At 47.8% G+C, this 21,964-nt stretch overlaps 2 protein-coding genes across 8 annotated transcripts in view; both read right to left on the reverse strand.

The window, feature by feature from the left end:
• Positions 1-335: 335 nt before the first annotated feature.
• Positions 336-4,404, reverse strand: LOC149359967 (putative chitinase 2). Its single transcript, XM_089572065.1, has 2 exons — positions 3,357-4,404; positions 336-1,164 (listed from the first exon to the last, which is right to left on the reverse strand). Exons 1-2 carry the CDS (start codon positions 4,233-4,235, stop codon positions 829-831), a joined length of 1,215 nt encoding a protein of 404 aa, XP_089428191.1. The 5' UTR covers positions 4,236-4,404; the 3' UTR covers positions 336-828.
• Positions 4,405-9,384: 4,980 nt separating this feature from the next.
• The window catches only part of LOC149359968 (52 kDa repressor of the inhibitor of the protein kinase-like), a 32,713-nt gene continuing 20,133 nt past the window's right edge, over positions 9,385-21,964 (reverse strand). For 3 of the 7 annotated variants that reach the window (XM_089572074.1, XM_089572070.1, XM_089572068.1), the window contains 2 exons: positions 14,238-14,369; positions 10,781-13,294 (listed from right to left, as the gene is read on the reverse strand). In XM_089572074.1, the coding sequence (XP_089428200.1) occupies positions 14,344-14,369 (26 nt within the window). In that variant the 3' untranslated portion in view covers positions 10,781-13,294; positions 14,238-14,343. The other 4 variants (XM_089572072.1, XM_089572071.1, XM_089572073.1 and 1 more) reach the window with 4 other exon arrangements.

The raw sequence follows: 21,964 nt of genomic DNA on the forward strand, positions 1-21,964 counted from the left end.
AAGTTCTCAGAGTATACGTCTTCATGCCGATAGCAGAAACACTGGGAAGGTGCTGTGTATGCGCTTCGCAAGCCGCACCTTTCAGACCGGATCAGCTTTCAAGAAATCTTACCGAGAAAGTGGCTTCATTATGTGACGTATGTCTGATTTTGTGTCGCCAGTGTCGCGCAGCGTCTCATCGCAAAGTATTTGCGATTCGAAAAGACCCCTGGAACATGCTGCGCGCGTAACGTGGTTTATTTAGCAGACATGGAGACAAGGCAGCACTTGAAGACACGCACTTTATTTTTAATAGGGGTCCGTACCACTTAGTTAATGTGCAAATGGAATCGCTACGTTCGTGTCCTGTCTATAAAACGTGCATGGTGTGCAAGAAGAGAGATTTGGGTGGAGTGATCGATGGCGCCAGCTGGAAATATTTATATTTCAAAAAAAAACGACAGTTCATTAGATCGATTTAGCAAATCGTACAATCTACACGACGTGTGGGGTCAACCAAGCTCGTTTGTCGCAGCGTAAAGATCACAGGCAATTTTTTTCGGGCCTCGCTATGGGCACTCTTCTCACCCGGTTGAACTTTTGAAATTGCGGCTATCAAGTTTTCTGATTCAGACCAGCAGGTGGCGATCATGTTACTCACATGTGGTTCTCAGAGCAGGCTGTGAACTTATTCAAAACTGAAAAGAAGCATACGCCTCGTACATACGTATAATCTAATTATAATCGGGTGTCTGGGAGCTTTGTCGAAGAGCCTCAAATGCACGGTGCTATATACACGTATGATCTATTCTCGGCGTCTCTAACTGAGCTCTCTGTCGATGGCCAAGGTCAGTTGAGGGCGTTGTACACTGCGGCAGTCAACGGCCAAGGGTCTCGGGATCCCGGCGAACAGTAACCATCGAAGTCGTCGAACTCCATGCCCCAGAGCACGACGCACGGTCTGGAGAGCACGCGCAGCTTCTGGCTGATGGAGCGGGGCGTCTCCAGCGCGAGCTTCACCTTCCGGGACGCCGAGGCGAGCGTGCAGTACTTGACGGGGTCCACCCTGACGTCATACGCTTCGCACACCTCCGAGAACGCCCTCAGTCCCGCAGTGCCAGTGTACGGGGTTGGGTCAGCGGGCATCACCACAGAGCGGTTCCAGGAAGTCTTGAAAGCGAGCACCTGTTTCGCCAAAATGGAAGCAGCAACGATTAAGTGAAAGTTGCAGTCTCACGTTCGGTGAACGAGAACACTGCGCCGTGTTGAAAGGGAGTAAAGATGGACCTTCCGCGCTGGATCAGTGGTTATGGTTCTCGGCTGCTGAGCCGGAGTACCCGGGATGCGAGTCCGGCCGCGGCGGCCGCGTTTCGATGGAGGCGAAACGCAAAAGCCGCCCAGCGAAGCTGGTCGAATTTATTTGGTGCCCTCCACTTTCTCTCTCTCCCTCTTCCAGAAAGAAAGAAAGAAAGATATATAGACAGAGAGAAAGAAAGGAAGGAAGGAAGCAAGGAATGAAGCAAGAAAGAAAGAAAGAAAGAAAGAAAGAAAGAAAGAAAGAAAGAAAGAAAGAAAGAAAGAAAGGAAAGAAAGAAAGAAAGAAAGAAAGAAAGAAAGAAAGAAAGAAAGAAAGAAAGAAAGAAAGAAAGAAAGAAAGAAAGAAAGAAAGAAAGAAAGAAAGAAAGAAAGAAAGAAAGAAAGAAAGAAAGAAAGAAAGACAGACAGACAGACAGACAGACAGACAGACAGACAGACAGACAGACAGACAGACAGACTCGGAAAAGGCAAAACTGAAAGCTATGCGGTCGGGGTGCGCATGCGCTTGCTTTTAGTACTAAATCTATATCGCTAAAGCCACACCGTTCAGCAGTGTACCGTCTAACTCCGGGTTAGAGTCACTGGACAAATTTGTCCAGTGACTCTACTCCGGGTGAGGTCGTGGCGCATCTTGTGGAAAGCTGTGGCTACACCGGCACGTGCTCCACGATGCCCAAAAGAAAACCGTTCGGAAACTCCTGCAAACACCCCACGACGGTGGAGGGCGGAACTGTTTGTCTTCATTGAGTGGACCAAACGGTGTCGTATCGGGTCGCACTGGATCACTGACGTCTTTCTACGGCCTGGAGCTCTGATAGCCGCAGAAGATCGATTCCTCTCGCTCCTAGTCGACGAACAGGCGAGTAAGAAACGCTACCCCCTGTGTACATGCATCGTCCTCCCAACAGCTCCCACGTGACCTGCGTATCCTATTTCGGCAATTCTAATCAAGCGCTCTGCGACCACTTAGAAATTACGGAGCCGCTGACCCACTCGAGTAGAGTTAACCCTACACCACTCAGTAGGACAGTTACTTTAATGTGTCTAAGGGGACCTCTCCCAAACTGCGTGGTGTTGCTCCACCCTGGCGCGTCAGTGGCGTGATTCTGCAACGGGTGTGGAACTATTTCGGGCCGTTCAGCGCTCCCAAGCACCCGTCAAAACACAAAACTCAATAACTCTGCCCATCTATTTGCCCCTAGGCACAGGCCCCTAGGCAAATAGAGGGCCACCACGCAATCCTCAAGGTTGGCGATCGAGCACGCGCGAAGCTTATGTCAGCACTACGCCCTTGCAACATGATCCCATTCCATGAAGAAAATCTAGAAGGGTAGACTCAGTATGTGACACATCGCTGTGAACAACGTCATACGGCACGTGCTAGTAAGTATATACGCTCATCAAACACAAGAACACGACGCATTCTGTCTTCAACATACGCCTCTTGCATTTAGCAATTGTGTGCGCGGTTTATAACGTCCCGAAGCTGCACATAAATTCTAAGACGCGCCATAATGGTAATTTCCATCACCTACTGGCATCGAACCGCGCAGGGGTGTTTTTGCCTTTGTGTTTTTGTTTTCCTCTGCGCCTTTGTCAACACGGGTGTTTTTGCCACAACGGCGCCGCAGCAGTTGGTATTTGGTATCGCGAACTTAGACTCAGCTCTCAAAAGCCACAGCCATAGGCCAAAGTGGCTGATGGTTCCTGCATTTTAACGAGCTGTCTCTATTAACGGCATTTGTGACGTTGGCGTAGTAGCTATAGCTTTCGACTGCCTAGCCCGGATTCGAAGGCGCGACCCCGGCCGCGGCGGCCGCATTTCAGCGCAGGCGAAAATTGCCAAGTGACCGCGTTCCGGGATTTCGGGTCACGTTAAATGCATAGCCAAAGCTGGTCGATATGAATCTCCGGAGCCCTCCACTAAAATGCGTCTCACAGCCCACTCTAGCTCTGGAATGTAAAAAAATATATGAATCAATAAATCAAATAAATAAATTTCGCCATGACAACAATTACGCAGCGCTATCACGGACAAGGCGTAAAAAAAATCTGCCAACCTCGAAGGAGATCGAGAAGCAAATCTTGGCTGTCGGAGCGAGCGCCTTGAGGGCGAAGAAGACGGGCGCGACCGCGTGTCCAGGACAGTCGTACTTGTAAGGCTTCCAGTTTTTCCGCCTCTCGGACCTGAGGAGCAGGAAGTCGGCAACCTCGCTCGCCGCCTGCAGGTCGAGGCTCTTGCTCACGTCACTCAGCTCCCCCGGCACCGTCACCGTGAGCAAGAAGCGTGACTCGAAGCGGGCCTTCAGAGACCTCATCAGCGCAGCGTAACTGGCCACGTCCGAATCGGCGCCGCAAGGTCCTCCAGCGTACGGCCAGTCCAGGTTGAGGCCGTCGAACTTGTGCCTCGTGAGCCACGTGTACGCGGCCTCCCTGAACACGGTGATCTTGACGCCGCTTTGGATGCTGTCCGAAAACTCGGCCGTCTCCGCTTCACTCACGGACACACTCAGCATGACCCTGAGGTGCGACCAGACACGCCTCATGTTGGCGGCGATGGTGAAACCCTGGTACACCTCGTCGAACAGCTTGTCTCGGCTCGCGATTGCACCGGCCGAGTACCTCGCCGAGTGGTACAAGAGGTGCGTGCAGAGCGAGTGCGGGACCGTGCCGAGCCGGTAGAGGACGTTCTTGAAGTCCCGGTAGGCGGTGTTGCGGAATACGCAGAAGATGGGCACCCTGCTCGGGTCCACGTCTCGGCTCCGGTTCGAGTGGAGAAGGTGGTAGGGAACGTACCTGAGCCGGTTCTTCTCTTCCGGCCGGTAGCAGTTGGCGATCCTGCGACTGCTGCGTTCGCTCGAGGGCGGCGGCAACGTCGCGGTTTTGCCCCAGGGGACCAGGAAGAAAGCGGCGAGCAGAGCGAACTGGCCGGCCAGCATGAACGTCGATAGGACCGGGACCCATAGCGGGCAACCGCGTGGGCGCACTACACGGCTAGACGCGGGCTGATGCGGGCGACACGCACAGTGGCATGAGCAGCGTCCATGGGGAGATAGCGGGCGCCCGGTGTCGTCGAGGTTTCCCGCGGAAGGGAGCAGAGAAAGCGGAGAGACCGACATTGAGCTCCTTCTTCTTCCTCTTCTTCTGCTTTGAGTCCTGTGCGTGGAAGTCTACGCTCAGTACGCAGTTGATTAGGGCCGAGGCTAGAGATGCAAGTCCACATCTAATCAGCAGGTGCAGATGCAAGAAACGTGCCGAGGATAACATCATGCGAGAAAAAATTTGTGAAGACGGTTAAGTCACTTTAAGAGAGTAATACAATAGCATTCGATTTCATATTTGTCACAGATTGTATTGCAAATTCTGCGTGTGTTTGCGTCAGTTTCTTTGCAATTAACGGTCCACGAACCCCCATATTCGAACTGCTAGTTGTATAACAGCTACTGAGTATCTGCTATGCTGTGACGATGCCGTCATTCGCATATATCACTTTTTTCTGATTTTTGACTTCGAAGGTAAGGTCTCGTATTAGCTTAGATTTGAAAAGGAAACGGAGGAAATTAGTGAAACGGAAGTCTATTAACGAGTTAGCATTAAGAGGGAAAGAGAGGAATTCAAGATTTCGCTGAAGAACAGATTTTCCGCTTTAACTGAAGATGACGACCGTAATGCTGAAACAATGAACGATCATCTCACAGATATCATTACGGAGTGCGCCGTAGAAGTAGGCGATAGGATGGGTCGACAGCATACCGGGAAGCTGTCTCAAGAGACTAAAGATCTGATTAAGAAGCGCCAAAGCATGAGTACGTCTAACTCCATAGACGAAATAGAACTAGTAGAGCTGTCGAAAAGCGCAAGGTAGCCGACATCAGGAAGATTAACGTGGAGAAAATCGAGCATGCTCTATAGAACGGAGGTAGCCTAAAAGCAGGGAAGAGAAAACTAGGCATAGGTAAAAACTAGATGTATGCGATACGAGACAAAGAGGGCAATGTCATTAGCAATATGGATAAGATGGTTAAAGTAGCCGAAGCGTTTTACACAAATCTATGCGGTAGTGATTGCAATCAGAATGTTACTGAGAGAGGCAGTAGAGCACAGCAATGGGACGTCCCGTCAGTAACGAAGGAGGAAGTAAAGAGAGCCTTAGAAGCAATGCAAAGGGGGAAAGCAGCTGGTTAGGATCAGATAACAGCAGATTTGTTGAAGGATGGAGGAGAGATTGTGCTCTAAAAACTAGCCACCCTGTATACGCAATGCCTTGTGACCTCGAGCGTACCTAGAGCTTGGAAAAATGGTAATGTTATCTTTATTCATAATAAAGGAGACGTCAAGGACTTGAAGGATTACAGACCGATCAGCTTAATGTCTGTTGCCTACAAGGTATTTACTAAGGTAATCGCTAATAGGGTCAGGACAACCTTAGGCTTTAATCAACCAAATGGTCAGGCAGGCTTTCGTAAAGGATACTCGACAATAGACCATACTCACGCTATCAATCAGGTGATAGAGAAATGCGCACAATATAACAAGCCCCTATATACAGCGTTCTTTGATTACGAGAAAGCATTCCACTCTGTATAAACCTCAGCAGTCATGCAGGCATTGCGGAATCAGGGAGTAGAAGAGTGTTATGTGAAAATATTGTAAGATATTTATAATCATTGCACAGCTACCATAGTTCTCCATAAAGTCAGCAATAAAATTCCAATAAGGAAAGGTGTCAGGCAGGGAGACACGATCTCGCCTATGCTATTCACTGCCTGTTTGCAGGAAGTATTCCGGGGCCTGAAATGGGAACAGTTGGGGATAGGAGTTAATGGAGAATACCAAAGTAATCTGCAATTCGCTGATGACATTGCCTTGCTAAGTCACTCAGGACATGAACTGCAAAGCATGATCAATGAGTTAGACAGGCAGAACAGAACGGTGGGGCTAAATATTAACATGCGGAAAACCAATATTCAACAGTCCAGCAAGAGAACAGCAGTTCGCAATTGGTGGCGAGGTGCTGGAAGTAGTAAGAAAATATGTCTATTTAGGGCAGGTAGTGACAGCTGATCCGGATCACGAGAGGCAAATAACAAGAAGAATAAGAATGGGGAGGAGCGCATATGGCAGGTTCTCTCAGATCATGAATGGCAGTTTGCCAATATCCCTCAAGAGAAAAGTAACAAGGTCCCGTACTCTCAATCTATTTCTTCTTAACCGTGTTGAAAGGTGTAGAAGCTGATTGTTTACAGAAGATTCTAGTTTGAGTAGGCATGTGCAGAGAAGAAGGTATTGGTATCGGCTGCATACATTATTACTTTTCAGTGGTTACAGCGCTCGGCTGCTGACCCGAAAGACGCGGGTTCGATCCCGGCCACGGCGGCCGAATTTCGATAAAGGCGAAATTCTAGAGGCCCGTGTACTTTGCGATGTCAGTGCACGTTAAAGAACTCCAGGTGGTCGAAATTTCCGGAGCCCTTCACTATGGCGTCCCTCATAGTGTGAGTTGCTGAGGTGGTAGAAGTGCAGGTCGCTGACGGCAGCAAGCGCGACCAGACGCAGGCCGTAGGAGAGAAGCTCGCGCAGAGGTGGAGAGGCGCAGGTGCTGTCACCGATGACGGCAGGTGAGGTGGAGCTGTAGCGGACTTCAGCGAGCGCCGCCGGATACAGGCCGTCCGACAGCGGCTGGAGCAGAGGGGGAGAGGCGCGGGCGCTGTCACCGATGACGGCAGGTGAGGCGGAGCTGTAGCGGACTTCAGCGAGCGCAGCCGGGTACAGGCCGTCCGACAGTGGCTGGGGCAGAGGTGGAGAGGCGCAGGTGCTGTTACCGATGACGGCAGGTGAGGTGGAGCTGTAGCGGACTTCAGCGAGCGCAGCCGGGTGCAGGCCGTCCGACAGCGGCTGGGGCAGAGGGGGAGAGGCGCAGGTGCTGTCACCGATGACGGCAGGTGAGGTGGAGCTGTAGCGGACTTCAGCGAGCGCAGCCGGGTACAGGTCGTCCGACAGCGGCTGGGGCAGAGGGGGAGAGGCGCGGGTGCTGTCACCGATGACGGCAGGTGAGGTGGAGCTGTTGCGGACGTCAGCGAGCGCAGCCGGATACAGGCCGTCCGACAGCGGCTGGAACAAGGAGGAGAGGCGCGGGCGCTGTCACCGATGACGGCAGGTGAGGTGGAGCTGTAGCGGACTTCAGCGAGCGCAGCCGGGTACAGGCCGTCCGACAGCGGCTGGGGCAGAGGTGGAGAGGCGCGGGTGCTGTCACCGATGACAGCAGGTGAGGTGGAGCTGTTGCGGACGTCAGCGAGCGCAGCCGGGTACAGGCCGTCCGACAGCGGCTGGGGCAGAGGCAGGGAGGCGCGGGTGCTGTCACCGATGACGGCAGGTGAGGTGGAGCTGTAGCGGACGTCAGCAAGCGCAGCCGGGTACAGGCCGTCCGACAGCGGCTGGGGCAGAGGGGGAGAGGCGCGGGTGCTGTCACCGATGACGGCACGTGAGGTGGAGCTGTAGCGGACGTCAGCGAGCGCAGCCGGGTACAGGCCGTCCGACAGCGGCTGAGGCAGGGAGGCGCGGGTGCTGTCACCGATGACGGCAGGTGAGGTGGAGCTGTAGCGGACGTCAGCGAGCGCCGCCGGGTACAGGCCGTCCGACAGCGGCTGGAGCAGAGGGGGAGAGGCGAGGGTGCTGTCACCGATGACGGCAGGTGAGGTGCAGCTGTAGCGGACGTCGGCAAGCGCAGCCGGGTACAGGCCGTCCGACAGCGGCTGGGGCAGAGGGGGAGAGGCGCGGGTGCTGTCACCGATGACGGCAGGTGAGGTGGAGCTGTAGCGGACGTCAGCGAGCGCAGCCGGGTACAGGCCGTCCGACAACGGCTGGGGCAGAGGCAGGGAGGCGCGGGTGCTGTCACCGATGACGGCAGGTGAGGTGGAGCTGTAGCGGACGTCAGCGAGCGCAGCCGGGTACAGGCCGTCCGACAGCGGCTGGCGCAGAGGCGCGGGTGCTGTCAGCGATCACGGCAGGTGAGGCGGAGCTGTAGCGGACGGCAATAAGCGCAACTGGATACAAGCCGTACCACAGTGTCTCAGGCACAGGGGTCAGGCGCGAGCGCAGTTACCGCTCATAGCCATCGCAGAAGGGAAGGGTGCGGGAGGGTGAAGCGCGACCGGGTTCCGATGGCAGGAGAGCTGACACCGCAGATCTCGGACGCGAACGGCGTCGTAAGCGATGTAGTACAGGCCGGGACTACAGGCGTAGGCGAAGCGGAGTGTTCTAGTGGTTGTGTTTGAGAATTCGCAGGAAGCAGCATAGGTATACATGTCACGGTCCCGAATGGACGCGACGTGAACGGCTGGAAATGTGTGAGGAGTGGCGGTGTGCATCGAAACAGGTTCAATGAAGACGGCAGGGAAGGGCAGTGGTCATTATCGCGAAACCCGGAATAGCGTGATTCCCCCGGGAAACGCAACACCGCGGCCGAAAGATCGAAAATCGCGGTTTTGGGGGGACAGAGAATTGCGTAAGAACACCGCGCCGTAAAAGAAGAGAGGAAACCGCAAGACGTAGATACGCGGCCATGACAACACTCTCCGCAAAAGCCCCACTTTCCTCGTTTGCGGGACTCATGTGTCGCACCGTCCGTGTCCCCATTCCCTGGCGAGACGACGGTGAACTTCGATGTGTGGACAGCGAGCCTACTGATGAACAGAACCACTCGTCTCTGGCTTCGGGCGAAGTCCATTCTCGGTAATGAAATTCGACCAGGAGTTTTTGACTAGGGCTATTATTTACAGTGTACATGTATTTCACCTCAGTTGTTGGCAATTCCGTGGTGCTGGCAGTCTTTCGTGGCATTATCGTTGTATCAGTGGTTTCAAAAACCAGGTACGCTGATTAAGTAAGTGACAGTATCTATTATTTTGCCTCCATAGAAATTGGTCGCAGCGGCCGGGATGTGATCCTGTGGCCTCTGGCTGGGCAGCAGAATGCTTCAGCCACTAGGCCTCCGCGGAGAGTGGAAACGATGTGAGGAGCATAGCAGAGAGGATTCCACAGGCAGTGTAGCTGCCACTCTATGTACTGTCCAGGAAAACAATGGAACTGTTCTTTTTGACGGAATTTATTTGTGCCATAATAATGCAATGGCGATAACGCGCAGTGCAGGGCTAGATGCAGTATAGGTCTGCAGGAGCTGCTCGCTGCTGGAGGCCATGGTTCAGTAAGGCAGATCTGCAAAAACATGTTGTCGTCCTTGTTATGTTTCAGTAAAAGTTTATTGACGTTACGTACTACAAGCCAGAGCGGCCATGGCGAGTTCCCGCGCCCTTTGTCTCTGCCCGGTTCCCCCAGTGTCCAAGCCCTGGACTGGACACCCACACAGATACTGCACAGCACACGTAGGGGGCGCTAGCTACTGGTTTAAAAATGTCATACATAACACGCCCCTTTTTAAAAAAACAAAAAGTTCACAACACAAGGCGGTGTTCAGGCTTTCTGGGTTTTGTCATTCACGAAATCTTGCTGGCTTAACTACCCGCCAACCTGTGCGAGTATGGTACACGCTAGAAGAAACTGCTCGTGGAGGTGATGATGCTGCTGGTGTGGGGGATGTTGGTGAAGCCAGCTGAGCAGGTGGAGGCTGAGGTGATGCAGGCTGAGGCCATGGATGGTCAGAGGATGGAGTTATGTCATAGTTCTCTGGAGAAGCCAGTGGCACCGGTGCAATGCCAAATAAAGGTCTAATGTGGTAACGGTTCCGACGATATATGGCACCTTCTGGTGTGACGATCAGATATGATCGGTGCTGTGGGCCAACTCTGTGTATACTTCCACGCATCCACTGACCTTGGCGTCTGAACCACACCTTCTGTTTTTCCTTCAACACAGACAACGGCTTTGTTCTTCTGTCACCGTGGCGATGCTGTCGTTTTTGGTGAACACGAAGGCGGCTTCTTGCGTCGGCACAGTTGTACTGCGGTTGGAGCTGGACAGGATGTATAGGTACTCTTGTACGCAGCCAGAGCGGCCATGGCGAGTTCCCGCGCTCTTTGTCTCTGCCCGGTTCCCCCAGTGTCCAAGCCCTGGACTGGACACCCACACAGATACTGCACAGCACACGTAGGGAGCGCTAGCTACTGGTTTAAAAATGTCATACATAACAGTCCTCAGCCACGATCTGTAGTTTCCGCTCCATTCAATGGTGACTGCCGCACAGCGTGTCTGCAAAGATACACGACATGAATCAGACTTGTGCATGTGTCTTTTCCGCTCACATAATGCTGAAAAAGTAATTCACGAGACACACACCTAAGTGCAGCATGGACAGAAGAAGTGTGCGCGAAGTTTAGCATGCCTTGGACTGATGTGCGGTTGATGTGCCTGCACGCTGGCTGTTCTTGCATCAGTAACCTTGCGACTTCCACAGTGATCAGTGTTACTGGGGGGGGGGGGGGGGGGGCTTTCATTGTGGTGTTCCAAGCGTAGGTTATGTGTTCTGCAGTGACATGCAAAAGACCTGTTTATGAAGAAGCGAACTTCGCTTCAACAAAGAGAGCTCCTTTTATCCCTGTAATGCCCAGGCATTGAAAATGTCGGATAGAAATCTTGAACTGTCCCGATTTCATTAGTAACGGCCCCTCGAAGGTAGAACTGCTTAAAGCTAGCTTGTTTAATAAAGAAATACACCATAATTGAATTAAGCTAATTTTAAGAATTTCTAAAATGTCAAAGGACCACACAACTTTACACAAATAGACAGGCCCATACTGTAAATGAAGTGCAAAATGTGAAATATCTCCATAATCTGTGAATGCAACATTACGACGACAAATTTTCGGCTGTTCTGCCATTACGGTACGCTTTTGCTCGAATGTATGTTTCAGCACACGCTCTGCATTTCTGGCAGCTTACACGTTGGTCTTGTGTTCATAGATACATTAGAGGAAACCGTTGCTTTAAATACGCTAGCAATTCACACAGTTACGGGAGCACAATTTCCAATTGTTCACATTTCAACACTTTGTACCCCATTTGGTACATACGCTGGGTGTTACGTTAATTGACGCTTCCTTCTTGGTAGCAAATTAAATTACAGTATGTCCCTACACATTGTAAGCAATTACCAACACTTTTTTTTTCAATACCTACAGTGCAATTAACGGGACACGATGAGAACAAACATGTAAAGACAAACACAGCGCTGACTGACAACTGATTTTTTATTGCTTCTCCAGCTGGTATATATACCCCCCACTGGAGGGCAGAAAGGAAATCAAGGTGCACGCAACATGAGAAGACAGAAGGATCAACACTCGCATTTGAGATAAGCTCTTTCTTTTTTTGACACTGTCACACACAGTGCACTACTACAACCTTCCGAGAGCCTCGCTATCATTTGGGCTTCCACCACCTCTCTTGTCAGCTGGTCGCGATGACTGCCTATAATTATACATTTTTTGTACAAAGGTTGATATGCATCTCTGTCATCATGCTCGTCATCTTTTTTGCAGCTGCTGCAGTGCTTGGCTACATGGCCGATAATAGGGACATGCGTGACCTTATACTCATGCCCCTTTAATCTTTTGCTGAGACATCGGCCAGTCTGGACGATGTGTTGCTTCCCACATGATAGCAGCGGGGAGTAAATTACCCCTTCCCAGCACTTTACAAATCGTTTGACGTGTCTTTTTTTGCAGCTGCGGGTTTTTTTTGTTTGCCGAAATAACTTTCCTGACCAGGTTGGACAGACGGTTAGGAGCTGAAAAGACAACATTGTCGCCGGCACATTTGCCAATTCTTCTTAGGTTATGGGATACCGATGTATATATGGCACAACAGCAACCTTCCTCTTCTTTTTCTCTGGTTTTTTCCTTGCCTTTCATCTCAGATTTTACTTGCTTCTATACTTTTCTGCCACGGAGAACAGAGCGTCGGAAGGGTAACCGGCCTGTGCTAGGCGACTTATTTATTATTTTTTTTAGTCTCCATGAACAACGGATTCTTTCTCCCTGAAATAACCCGAGAACGCAAATGGGCCTGATTACTAGGAAAAACGTTCTCATGGGGCATTCAATGTCTGCAGGCAAATTGCTGCAACATCAACCTATACACCCAAGTTATCAAAACAAAAAAGTCAGGGCTTAATACCAGCTATCAATATCAACTGTAGATGATAAAACAAGCAGCTGAACTGATGAATCTCAGGCTTCGCATTGGACAAAACAGTTGCTGCAACTGCCCTCTTAGAGTGTACAGTACATAGCATGAAGGGCAGTCAGATTAGTAGCAGTTGCGAAATTCCATCCACCATGTGCTGGCATGAGCCAATTCAAAGCCTGTACATATCATCGGTAATCAACGCAAAATTTACGATCCTTTCCTTCTTCTGTAATTATGAGGTTCATTGCATATTGTAAAATTGATTGTTGAGGCACGATCACGCTCAAAATATTGTTCCTCTTCATATCTCGTCACATCGTGGCATTGCAAATTTCCATAATATACTCATATTTCACCAGCCAAGACTGCCACAGTTTGGAATTCACACTGATGAACATGATTAGTCCGTCCATACATTAAAAGTAGTTGCCCTGTGATAATTCATGAACATTATGGCCACAACACAACTGTGACAGTATGGGGAGTGCACATACTCTAGTCATCCAAGAAGAGTTCGCTTTCCACAGTTCTGCTTCTACACACAATTTAGCTGACACTTGTTGCATTCTTGCACGCGCCGAAATGAGCGATGTTCTCACCGTGTGCAGGTCCTCAGCAGCGGTGAGGTCTGCCGCGCAAAGCTTCATTGACAGCTACTAGCAGAACATTTCCTACGCCTTCACTGATTCAAAGCTGCGCTTGCGTACAGCCAAGACCTGCACGAATTCATTAGGGGGCTTAACAGCTTCTGGACAGCCGTGACATCACGTTTCTACGGCGCCCAATTCGCCTGGTACCCGACCGAAGACCGTGTCACCAATGAGAAGCAGCAAGGTGTGGTCCATGAGACCGACCCCTGCACCATCAACGACACAAAGAATTTGGGCAAGAGACTCATAACAACACAAAAACAACATCTGGAAAATGACCACCAAATGAATTACCCTGGCCAAGCAGTGCAAACGTTTGGCCCACACAATCACCTTCGAGCTAGCAAGCAATCCTTAAAATCTGCTTACCAGTGTATAAAGCGAAACTCGCTATCTAAGGACAATCCCTGCCAGATCTGAACTTGCCTACTTTCTGTTTTTATCAACTGAACACTTAAGTTCTATTTACACATATCAAGGTTTCCCGATTCGTTACTTATCTCATTGGCTTTCGTATCTGTTATACCGAAGAAATCCAAATTGCAACGCCTCCTGTGGTTGTTCAGATGGGCGACACCCTTTGCCAGCACTTCACACAGCATCCACTACTGCTATTTGCATTGTTTCTTGCATTCTTCAACTACACATTTCATTTGGTCAAAACTTGATATTCTTGACTCCATAGTTGCGCACTACAGCTGCTGTGTTCGTCTACAACACATTTACTTTATCTCTATTTATTATCTCTTAGCATTACACCTATCATTTTTCTTTCCATATAGCTCGCTGAGTTGTCCTTAACTTAAGCTGAACCCTCTTTGCTAGCCTCCATGTTTCTGCCCCATAGGTGAGTACCGGTAAGATACAGCTGTTGTATACTTTTCTCACATTTACTTTCAACTTAAGCCAGTTCTGTTTCATTCTCTGTCCAACTAGCGAAGTCTCTCGGTTGACGGCCTTGGGTTAGTCTCGATGGCACCACATGGGTGTAGGAGTAACAAATAAAACGAAATATGACGCAGTAGACAAAAGCCACAACACGTACAACCCATCCAAGTTGTGACTGACTACTAAGAGAGGCAAAAAATACTTGGTGTAGGACCAGCAAAACAAAAGACAAGTGGTAACAATGCAAGGTGAGTTACTAACCTACGAAAGCAGTAAGAAGCAAGCCAGAAGCAGCCACTGCCATGCTGGATCCATGCTCCTTTCGACTGCTGACAGGTCTCAATATTGGTAGCTGACAACAAGACGATCAGTGCACCAGTGTCCATCTACCACCTGGACAAATGTCAAAGTTGGCGCCAATGCTTGGTGATAAACCACATTCATCAGTAGCTAATGCAGTGCAGGTCACTGTTCTGTCGATGAACGTCCTAGGCATAAAGGGTGAATTCGTGGTAGACAATGCACGTGTACAGGGTACGTCAAAAGTTCCCAAGCCACAGGGTCTGCTTTTCGGCTGTATGTTCTGGCCCTTAAGACACCCATGGAGCTACCATATACCTCAGAAGTGATAATGACACTTTTCCTAAAACTCTACAGAAATTTTGAGGTTGAGGGCTGTCATAAATGCACACCATATAGTTTAAAAGCAGACCCTGTGGACTGGGAACTCTTGACGCACCATGATCACCAACGCCGAAACACTGCCTCAAGGCAGAGTCCATATGCACAAACTAGACTTTTGGCATGTAGTAAAGTGCCCTCTATTATTGCACTTGCCTGTTACTGATTCATTTATTAATGAAACATAGCACCATTACATATTACCTATGATTAGTTAATCTTAGTGAGAGTATGAAACAATGATCCTTCAAAGGATTATAAAGTATAGCCAGAGCAAGTAAACTGCACGTAATGTGAACTAGAACCAATACTTCTATTCTAGGTACCTTAAATGGTGATGATGGTTTTCAGTGATACACAGCCTATTCAAATAAAATTATCTGCAAAAAAAGGAATGACCCGTGTGATAACTCCTCCAGCCAAGTTACAGGACTGTGCACAATGAATCCACCGAAGATTTTTCAAAGGCCAAGGGGCAGACAACTCAAGCACTCTTTAAAAATGCTGCTAATATATGCTCAGCATATGACTTATTTGTGTATTACTTCATTCTTACCATACTAGGTATACCAGGTATACCACCAGGCTAACATGTCCAGTTTCCATTAATGTATGCCTCCTACTGCCCCTACATCAAGTCACAGGAAATCCAGAGTGGAGCACATGACAGTACTCAGCTCCCATACTTTTCATAGCAACATAAGTGCCAGCGGTTCCTCTTGAACTTAAATTGAAATTCACACTTTTCCCCTAAATGACTTACAGCCGCCATGATGACTCAATGATTTATGGTGCCCAGCCGCTGACCTGAAAGACACAGGTCCCAGCAATAGCATCTGCATTTTGCTAAGTGGAGGCGAAATGCTTGAGGCCCATGCATTGTGCAATGTCGGTGAGCGTTAAAGAACACCAGATGGTAAGAATGATCTGGAGCCCTCATTACGGTGTCACTCATGGCCCAAGTCGCTTTCGGACATTAAACCCCATAAAACCAAAAACATAATCCAAGCGAGTTATGATGCAGAAATTCAAGGAAGTAGGAAAGAAATGTGACATTATTATTAATAACGAGCTAACCGTAAAAAACAATTGTCATTAACAACTAAATTAACTTTTGGCACTGCTTTCATCATTAAAAATATAGCCAATAAGTGATGACCTGTTCACAGCTTGCTTTCGAAGCAAGACACTACACAGCAATAAAAGTGCACTGCCGAACTAGTTGGTATTTCAAATAGGATAACATAATAGCTAACAACAACATACATACACAATGACCGAGTAAACTACTAGACAAACACTAGACAGTACCTATCTTTACTGCAAGAAACACAGACTTATTTAAAGGCAAAGCATACATGGCTAAATCCCCCAGGTAACAATAATGCATTCACACCAGCACCCTGCGCTAGAGAGCAAGGGTGCACTCATACACAAATCTTTTTCTGCTTTTGATAAGGAATGCTTCCAGAATTTCGTGCTCCTTTTTATTATCAGTCAGTGCAATCCCACATGTCTGCTTGAACACTGGAGTACACTTATGCTCACAATGTCTGTAATGTGCCACCAAGTGCCCTGAAGCGGATAGTGTCTCAACAGTCACAATGTGCTCCTCTAGCCAATAATTTACACATTGATTAAACTGACCAATGTAACATTTGCCACAGGACAGTGCAATTGTGCAAACCACACTGGTCTGGCATTTCATAAACGGCTCGTCATGCTTTATTAGGCAAGGGAACATTTTGTTTGTGGCACTATTAACAACTCTGCACAGTTTTTGAAGCTCGCCTGATGCAGTAAGCACCACCAGAGCATTGCCTCTTTCTATCGCTTTTTAAAGGTAGTGGGTCAGCTGGGGAACATAGGATAGTGCCACGCGTCTAGCCCATTAGTGACAATGTTGCTCAGCAGTCACCATCCTTTAACCTGCTCTTGTAGTTTTGATCAGACTTTTAGCCATGGATGCCAGACTTCCCAAGGGGAAACCTGGCTATGTCAGGCCCACTGCCTGCATTTGGACACTTTCAAAGGCCTTGTGTGTGCAGGACTTTTTAAGGGCTACATGAAGGCGTCTTCTTTTTACTGATTTAGAGTGGGCTGAATCAAAATTCAAATTATCTTTTTGCTACTTGGCTGGTAATGCAACAAATGCGTGAGTCATAAATGAAAAGACGAACATCCAGAAACTGCAGACTTCTTTCTTTAGCAAGGTGACGAATGAATTGGTTTTTTAAGGTTTTTGTGGGGTTTAACGTCCCAAAGCGACTCGGGCTATGTGGGACGCCGTAGTAGAGGGCTTCGGATAATTGCAATGGTTCTTTAACGTGCACTGACATCACACAGTACGTGGGCCTTTGGCATTTCACCTCGATCAAAATGCGACTGCCGTGGACTCGGTGGCAGGTCTTTTGAGTCAGTAGCTGAGCACCACAACCACTGAGCAACCACGGCAGCTAGAAAGTTGATGAGTAAAATTAACAACGCAAGCAGAGGACTTCAATAAATCTAAAGTTTGTTAGACCAAAATCTCTTGGTCATGATTCTGAGATGCGTTAACAACAATAAACGACAACAGAAAAGTTGTCGACATACTAAAAAATTGGGAAAAAAATACATTCGACAGAGGTCTGTCTGGTTGGGAAAGAAACTTAACTCAGAGAAGAATGCCAACCAAAAAATAAAAAACGAAAAACGTAACATTTCAGAACCCACTTAGTTCCTTCATCAGGTGTGACTGTGGATGAGTTGCAGCATACCATTTTAAGCCCTCGTTTAGTCAGCCGCCGGATCACTGACCGTAGATCATGGATGCAAGAGGAGGGGGAAGGGTTCTGAGGGAGCGGTTAAAGGTGCACTGAAGAGGAATCCGAACTTGTCTTTTTGCCCCGGGAACTCGATCTACACGTTCCGAGCTTTCTTAGAAACTGCGATTTACTGCCCTGTGTGGCCGATTTCCCCAATTAAATCGAATTAACGTCCGGCTCCCGCCTTTTTTTTTTTAATTCTGCCTCATACGGTGGGCGGAGTCGACCAACACGTGGAGCGCCTTTCACCCAGTCCCGTGGCGGCTTGCCGCTCTGCCATCGGCGGAGTAATACGTAGTAGTCCGTAGTAGCAAATAGTCCGCACGTATTTTTATTTCTTCGGGCTTATTTTGCGGCTATATTATCTGCGAATGAAACTATGTATTCATGGAAACCTAAAAAACAAAATAAAGCGAAAGCAAAGCCTCCACGGGACTGGGTGAAAGGCGCTCCGCGTTGGTCGACTCCGCCCACCGTACGAGGCAGAATTAAAAAAAAAAAGGCGGGAGCTGGACATTAATTCGTTTTAATTGGGGAAATCGGCCACATAGGGCAATAAGTCGCAGTTTCTAAGAATGCTAGGAACGTGTGAATCGAGTTCCCGCGGCAAAAAGACATGTTCAGAATCCTCTTCAGTACACCTTTAACATACCCTTACGTCTGCTAATTATGCCATGACTCAAGTAAGAGACTGTAAACAGGCAAGCTGCAACTCGCCCACAGTCACACCTGATGAAGGAACCAAGTAGGTTCTGAAATGTCGTGTTTTTTCGTCTTGTCATTTTTGGTTGGTGTTCTTTTTCAACTTAAATTAAATATCTAAAAATGTTTAAAATTTTGCCATTATCAAGACATGCTGCCATGCACACGTTCAAACTGGCTGAAGGAGGCCAATAAATTGAAAAAGGGGGCGATGCATGAGCCAAAGCAGACTCCTCAAAATTTATAAAGGTATTCAAAAGATAAAGCTTTAAGGGGGACCCTGGTCTTGAAAAAAAAAATTTTAATAATTGAAGTAACAGTTATAAAATTTTCAGGCCACATGTATTTTTGTGCGCTGATTCTAGGTATGTCATTTAATTTCGTGTAAAACAATTCCTTGAGCACTTGTGCAGTTTAAATGCAAGTATTTTGGGAAAAGTTTTGCAGAAAATTTGCTGCAGGAAACTCGCTGAAATGCATGCCATTGGCTTCTCTTGGGACCAAGGAATGCAATAAGGGTAAAATTATCATCCTGGCTATCATAGAACTTGAGTTATAAGGTACTGAAGGTGCCACTTCAGAAATGAGAAGAAAAGTGTGTATTCCTGTTTCTGAAGTGGCAGCTTTAGTACCCTATTACTCAAGTTCTATGATAGCCAGGATGATAATTTTACCCTTATTGCATTCCTTGGTGTCAACAGAACCCAATGGCATGCATTTCAGCAAGTTTCATGCAGCAACTTTTCTTCAAAACTTTTCCCAAAATACTTACATAAAAAGCTGCATAAGTGCTCAAGGAATTGTTTTACACAAAATTAAATGACATATCTAAAATCAGCACACAAAAATACATATGGCCTGAAAATTTCATTACTATATCTAGATTATCAAAATTTTGTTTTCAAGACCAGGTCCCCCCTTAAAAGCATATAAAAGCTGCCCAAAGAAACCCAGTGCACATGATCAGCAGTGGGCTAGATGCATGGCCCTGCCCTATGTTCACATGCTGACCGACTGTTTTAAAAAGGTGAAGGAGACAGTCACTGTCAGGGTGGTTCTTACTGCACCGGGCAAGCCTGGAAAACTGTGCAGATTTGTGATTGGCACCACAGACAAAAAGTTGCCTCACCTAGTGAGACATGACAAACCATTATGGGGTACAACGACCCAATCAAATCTTAACAATATATTCACCATGCAGAAAAGGGCTTTACGCATTGCCAATGCATCCTACACTGAACATAGTGACCCTCTCTCCCGGAGGTATAACATAAAAAAATTCGAGATATTTACACATATCGACTCCTGCGTGAATTCTATTCTGGTACAAAGAAACATAATTGTATATTACTTGACATCGCTAATTTGCATTTAAACGTGCCCGCTTACAGTACGCGTCACTCTGAAAATTGGGAGGTTAAAACACACCAGACAACTTATAGTAAACAAAAGCTTGAGAACAATTTAGCGCGCCTATTAAATTCCCTTAATGAAAATGGCATCAGTGTCCAAAAAATGAGCCCCTCAAATTTCAAGACTTTCTTGAGTTCATGTGGTTTTGACCGATTATGTAGTGTGTTGTAAGAGTTCTTTTTCATCTTATCTTCTATGTATATCTGGGTGATTGTTTTTCCCGGACAGGTGACCTGTGTGTGTTGTGTTTTGTATGTTGTGCTTCTCCGCGCTGCCACATGTACAGGGGGTCGAGAGCCTCTCAAGCTGCACTGTCGCAGCTTTTACCTCGGCCTACTCCATTTTGTAAAAATGGACATCAATAAAAGAAAGAAAGAAAGAAAGAAAGAAAGAAAGAAAGAAAGAAAGAAAGAAAGAAAGAGAAAGAAAGGAAGAAAGAAAGAAAGAAAGAAAGAAAGAAAGAAAGAAAGAAAGAAAGAAAGAAAGAAAGAAAGAAAGAAAGAAAGAAAGAAAGAAAGAAAGAAATGGTTTGCACACAATGCAGGAACAATGTGGTTTACAAAATTGCGCTATCAAGTGGCAAAAGTTTGGTTTACATACAAATAATCGGCTAAGGGCGCACAGTGCAAATGTCGGGACGCTATCTGGTTCAGGGCCCTTGACGGCCCATTGCAGACTTGTGAGAATAAGCGAGCTCCATTAACCATTCACCTTCTGCAGGTGAATGACGTCACTGTCGTATATCAATATTAAAAAGCTTCCGAGCCAATGAGGACACTACTTATCGAAGTGAGCCAGAAATTAGCGGTACCCATACAGGCCAATGGCCACTCTTCGTGGAAACAGCAATTTGGTACAGCTGCTTCCACTTCTTTGAACTAATGATGGCACACTGCCTTCTCCTTTGGGAGGCGTTGCTTGCAGAGACCAGTCTTTCAAAAATTCGGTGCACCACCAGTGTAAACTTGCAGCCGCAGCTGAGCTAATCTTTGAGGTTTGTGCGAATATCGCCAGTGATGAGCCTTACCTATCTAAACTTACAGCTGTTCGTACGGATTTAAATGAACTACCTAGGATATCTGTTAGTCCGTTCACTCATCACAAGAAATTAGTTAAAAACATCCTCTTTTGGCAGCTAACAGGAATCGATATCAACACGGTATAAGAATAATGTACTGAGGTGTTGACACTCTCCTCCTGCCGCACGAGAGCGTGCCGCCTGCTCGGGGGAGGGAGGGGGTGTTGCCATGGCAACCGGTCGCTAACCTAGAGGGCGCTGCGAAAGGCAGGCCCATAGGGTGCCTCGATGCCAGCGCTGCTTTTCAGGGTGGGGACACCCACTCCTTTCGGCGCCATCTTGGTTCTTTCGAATGCGCTGGGTGTGTTGCGGCGGCAGGTTAGCTATCGGTCAGAGAGCAGGAGGTGGGCGTGTAAAGCCAATAGCACCGTGATGTAAATGTAAATTTTCTTCTCTGTCGTCTGGTTAGCAGTCTGCTTACATAAACAGTTCGTTTCCAAAGAGGGTGTGCAACGTATCGCAACCTGAAGGTGGCAATATTTTCTTGCGAGGTTACCCCTTTTTTTATACACTTTTTTCACTCGTACGCTTCCCACAAACATCACTGGAATTATTACAATTTTTATTACACTTGGATGGAGTTTTGAGTTCGCAGCACTTGTAATAATAATTTTGTTTGTTATTATAGATTTCTAATCATATTTGTGTAACTATACTCCGTTTCATACATAGCTGTCAATGCTGCCAAAGGTACAAAAGTAGTCCGCTGCAAAAAACAAGCAAAATGTATCCAGCCGCCTCGCGTCGTGGCTGAGTGGTACGAAGCGCGCGCCTGTGTGTTCATTTTACAAAGGGCCTAGGTTCGACTCCCAGCTTGGCTGTTTCTTTTTTCATTTCTTTTTTATTTTTCTTATAATTATCATTAGGTAGAAAGTCAAAACTGCCAAACTCTAATGCCTACTTTGAAAAACACCGCGCTATTTACTTGCGCTGCTTACTTGTTTCGAAGGGAAAAAGCAGTGTAGTGTATTGGCGACGGACGTGATTGCGAAGTGCTGTTCTCGGACGTTCAGTGACTCTTTTGCATGCTGCACACAATGAATCATTAATTGTGTGGTGATAGAATTCAGTGCGGCGTCGATTATTCCGAGCAGCCTTGGCTAGCGGCAACCCGGCATTGATCGGCGTACTCAGCGGCTTTAAAGTGAGCGGCGTCTGATTCGGGAAGTCTCCACTTTTGAGCTGTTGTCACAAGGAAAATTCTTTGAACTGCTTCCGTTCGTAGTAATGTTTTGTATTAGATGTCGGATTCGGTGTGTTATGGGTGTGAGCTAGTGCGGTGAGATGGGGATTGTTGAAAACTGTGT

This window comes from Amblyomma mixtum, chromosome 2 (genome assembly GCF_055824585.1).
Source record: "Amblyomma mixtum isolate Tamu chromosome 2, ASM5582458v1, whole genome shotgun sequence".
In the NCBI taxonomy this organism is placed as follows: Eukaryota; Metazoa; Arthropoda; class Arachnida; order Ixodida; family Ixodidae; genus Amblyomma; species Amblyomma mixtum.